Source organism: Crocuta crocuta, unplaced genomic scaffold, assembly GCF_008692635.1.
Source record: "Crocuta crocuta isolate KB4526 unplaced genomic scaffold, BGI_CrCroc_1.0 scaffold1304, whole genome shotgun sequence".
In the NCBI taxonomy this organism is placed as follows: domain Eukaryota; kingdom Metazoa; phylum Chordata; class Mammalia; order Carnivora; family Hyaenidae; genus Crocuta; species Crocuta crocuta.
This window is the reverse complement of record NW_027531278.1, coordinates 975,488-977,622: the sequence shown is the minus strand read 5'-3', so window position 1 is coordinate 977,622 and position 2,135 is coordinate 975,488. Positions and strand designations below refer to the sequence as shown.

The following is a 2,135-nucleotide window of genomic DNA, read 5'->3' as shown; positions in this document are numbered from 1 at the left end:
AACTTTTACAGAAATTTATTGTGTAATCTTCATGAAGAATATTTGACTCAGTATTTTGAACATAAGTATTTGACCCCTTGTTTTATGAACTGCAACAAAAAACATGACCTTCTTGGTTGTTTCTATGGTGAGTTAAAGCATGCAAAGTTAAGATATATAACCTGATAAAGAAACAAAGCCTGAGAATCCAGAGAAAGGGAGTGTTTAACTGGTTTTGTTCTTGAGATTATGTCTCTTGAATATGTAATACCTGACCTGGCTTTCAGAAAACATTACTATTGAAAAGATGATAGAATACCATATAAAAATGCGTTAAGGCAAACAAAATCATTTACAATCCCACCACTCAAACATAATCTTTTCTACATGTTAATTTCTGGCCCCACACACTCAAGGTCAAACTTGCCACAGAAGGGAACGTGGTAAGCTCTATCTGCTCAGTGCTTGCTGCAGAAGTTTGTATGAAGTGGGTAAACTCTAGGTGGTTTTAAAAATATGAAGACAGGGGCGCCTGGGTGGCTTAGTCGGTTAAGCGTCCGACTTTCGCTTAGGTCATGATCTCGCAGTTGGTGGGTTCGAGCCCCGCGTCGGGCTCTGTGCTGACTGCCAGCTCAGAGCCTGGAGCCTGTTTCAGTCTGTGACTCCCTCTCTCTCTGACCCTCCCCTGCTCACGCTGTGTCTCTCCTAGAAATAAATAAAACATTTATAAAATAAATAAATAAACATATGAAGACAGTAAGTTCATCAGGAGTTATTTCCTCGAGACCCACTTGAATTCTGGACTTTTCCCATTCTTCATTTCTAACAAGTCTCAGTTAACACCCAATAAGAGATACAAAGAAGAAATCAATTGAATGACATCAGTTGCTTTGTTTTAGAATAATTCACCTGTTACACATAAGCTGGCTTGTGCCAGCNGCTGGAAGCCAAAAAGAAAATGTCCTGCAAACACTAAACGAAGCTTGCTAGTTTTCAAAAGTTTGTGTGCTTAACCTTGTATATACTCTGTCCCATATTTGTGAAGTCATAACCCAAAATAAAAGTCAAATTTTGGGGGCTTAAAGTAACAAGTGAAAAGGAATTTACTACGTTCCCTTCCATGGCAAGCAAGGCTTCCACTGCAAGTAGATTACACTGCAAATTCAATTAAGAAACACTAGAATCAGTGCAGGAGGGCTANCTATTAAACAATAGTAATAATAAACATTTAGAGTGACATCGTAAGACAGTGAAAAATGTCATGGGGTTCCAAAGATCACGGGCTTTGGAATCAGTGGGATTGGTCAAATTTCACCTTCAACACTTACTAATTTAGTGTGGCCTAACTGTGTGATCTTGGGCAAGTGACTTATCCTGAGTCAACGTCTTTAAAAAAAAAAAAAGCAAACTAAGTACTTGCTTAATTTTGCTAATGTATGTAATCAAAAGCATAAGCTGAGCCTGGCACACAGTAGGTCATCATCAAATGGTGGCCAAATTCCTCTCCATCCTCTTGCCTACCGACTATCATTGGCTAGGCTAGTCGGCCANAAGCAGTCTCAAACCAGGGACAGCCCCTACTCCCCTCCCTTCGTTCATTCATACAGCAAACATTTAAGCCCCGACGATGCAGGCCCCACAGGGGACACGGAGATGAAGAAGGCCGGGTTCCTGTCCTCAGGGAGCTCACCCTGCAGTGGGGAGAGATTGCAGAGAGCAAGATCGCAAAACTGGACGACAGCGAGAGGAAGTGGTAGAACAGAAGTATGAGCTGAAGGCCCACCGACCTCTCCCCCTATGACCCCAGGTTCCTGCCCCCGTGCGTGTAGACGCTCCAGGCCCCAACCTGCTTCCCTTCTCCCCCACCCCGCAGCCCTCCCCTGAGGGTCCAGACCTCACGCCCACCGCAGGCCAGCCCGCTCGGGTCGGGCCTTCCCTCACACCCCACTCGAAGCCAGGGCCAGGTCGCCATGAGGTCCGGGCCCCTGCCCGGCCTGGGCCCTGCTCGCGACTACCTGAAGTCGGGCGGCTGCAGCGCATTCAGCGCCGCTTTATCAAGGCGCTCCATGTGCAGACGACCCCGCAGCAGGTGCTCGGAGGCGGGCTGGGCTCAGCGACCTCGCTGGGCCTGCTTCACTGCAGGCCGACAGAGGCGT

The 2,135-nt window shown here is 46.5% G+C and overlaps 1 protein-coding gene across 1 annotated transcript in view; it reads right to left on the bottom strand.

Moving 5' to 3' along the window:
• The window catches only part of VMA21 (vacuolar ATPase assembly factor VMA21), a 5,875-nt gene extending 3,746 nt beyond the window's left edge, over positions 1-2,129 (bottom strand). Inside the window, exon 1 of the mRNA XM_077771213.1 lies at positions 1,995-2,129. Within this exon, the coding sequence (XP_077627339.1) occupies positions 1,995-2,047 (53 nt within the window). The 5' untranslated portion in view covers positions 2,048-2,129. The remainder of the gene's footprint in view (positions 1-1,994) is intronic.
• Positions 2,130-2,135: the final 6 nt, after the last annotated feature.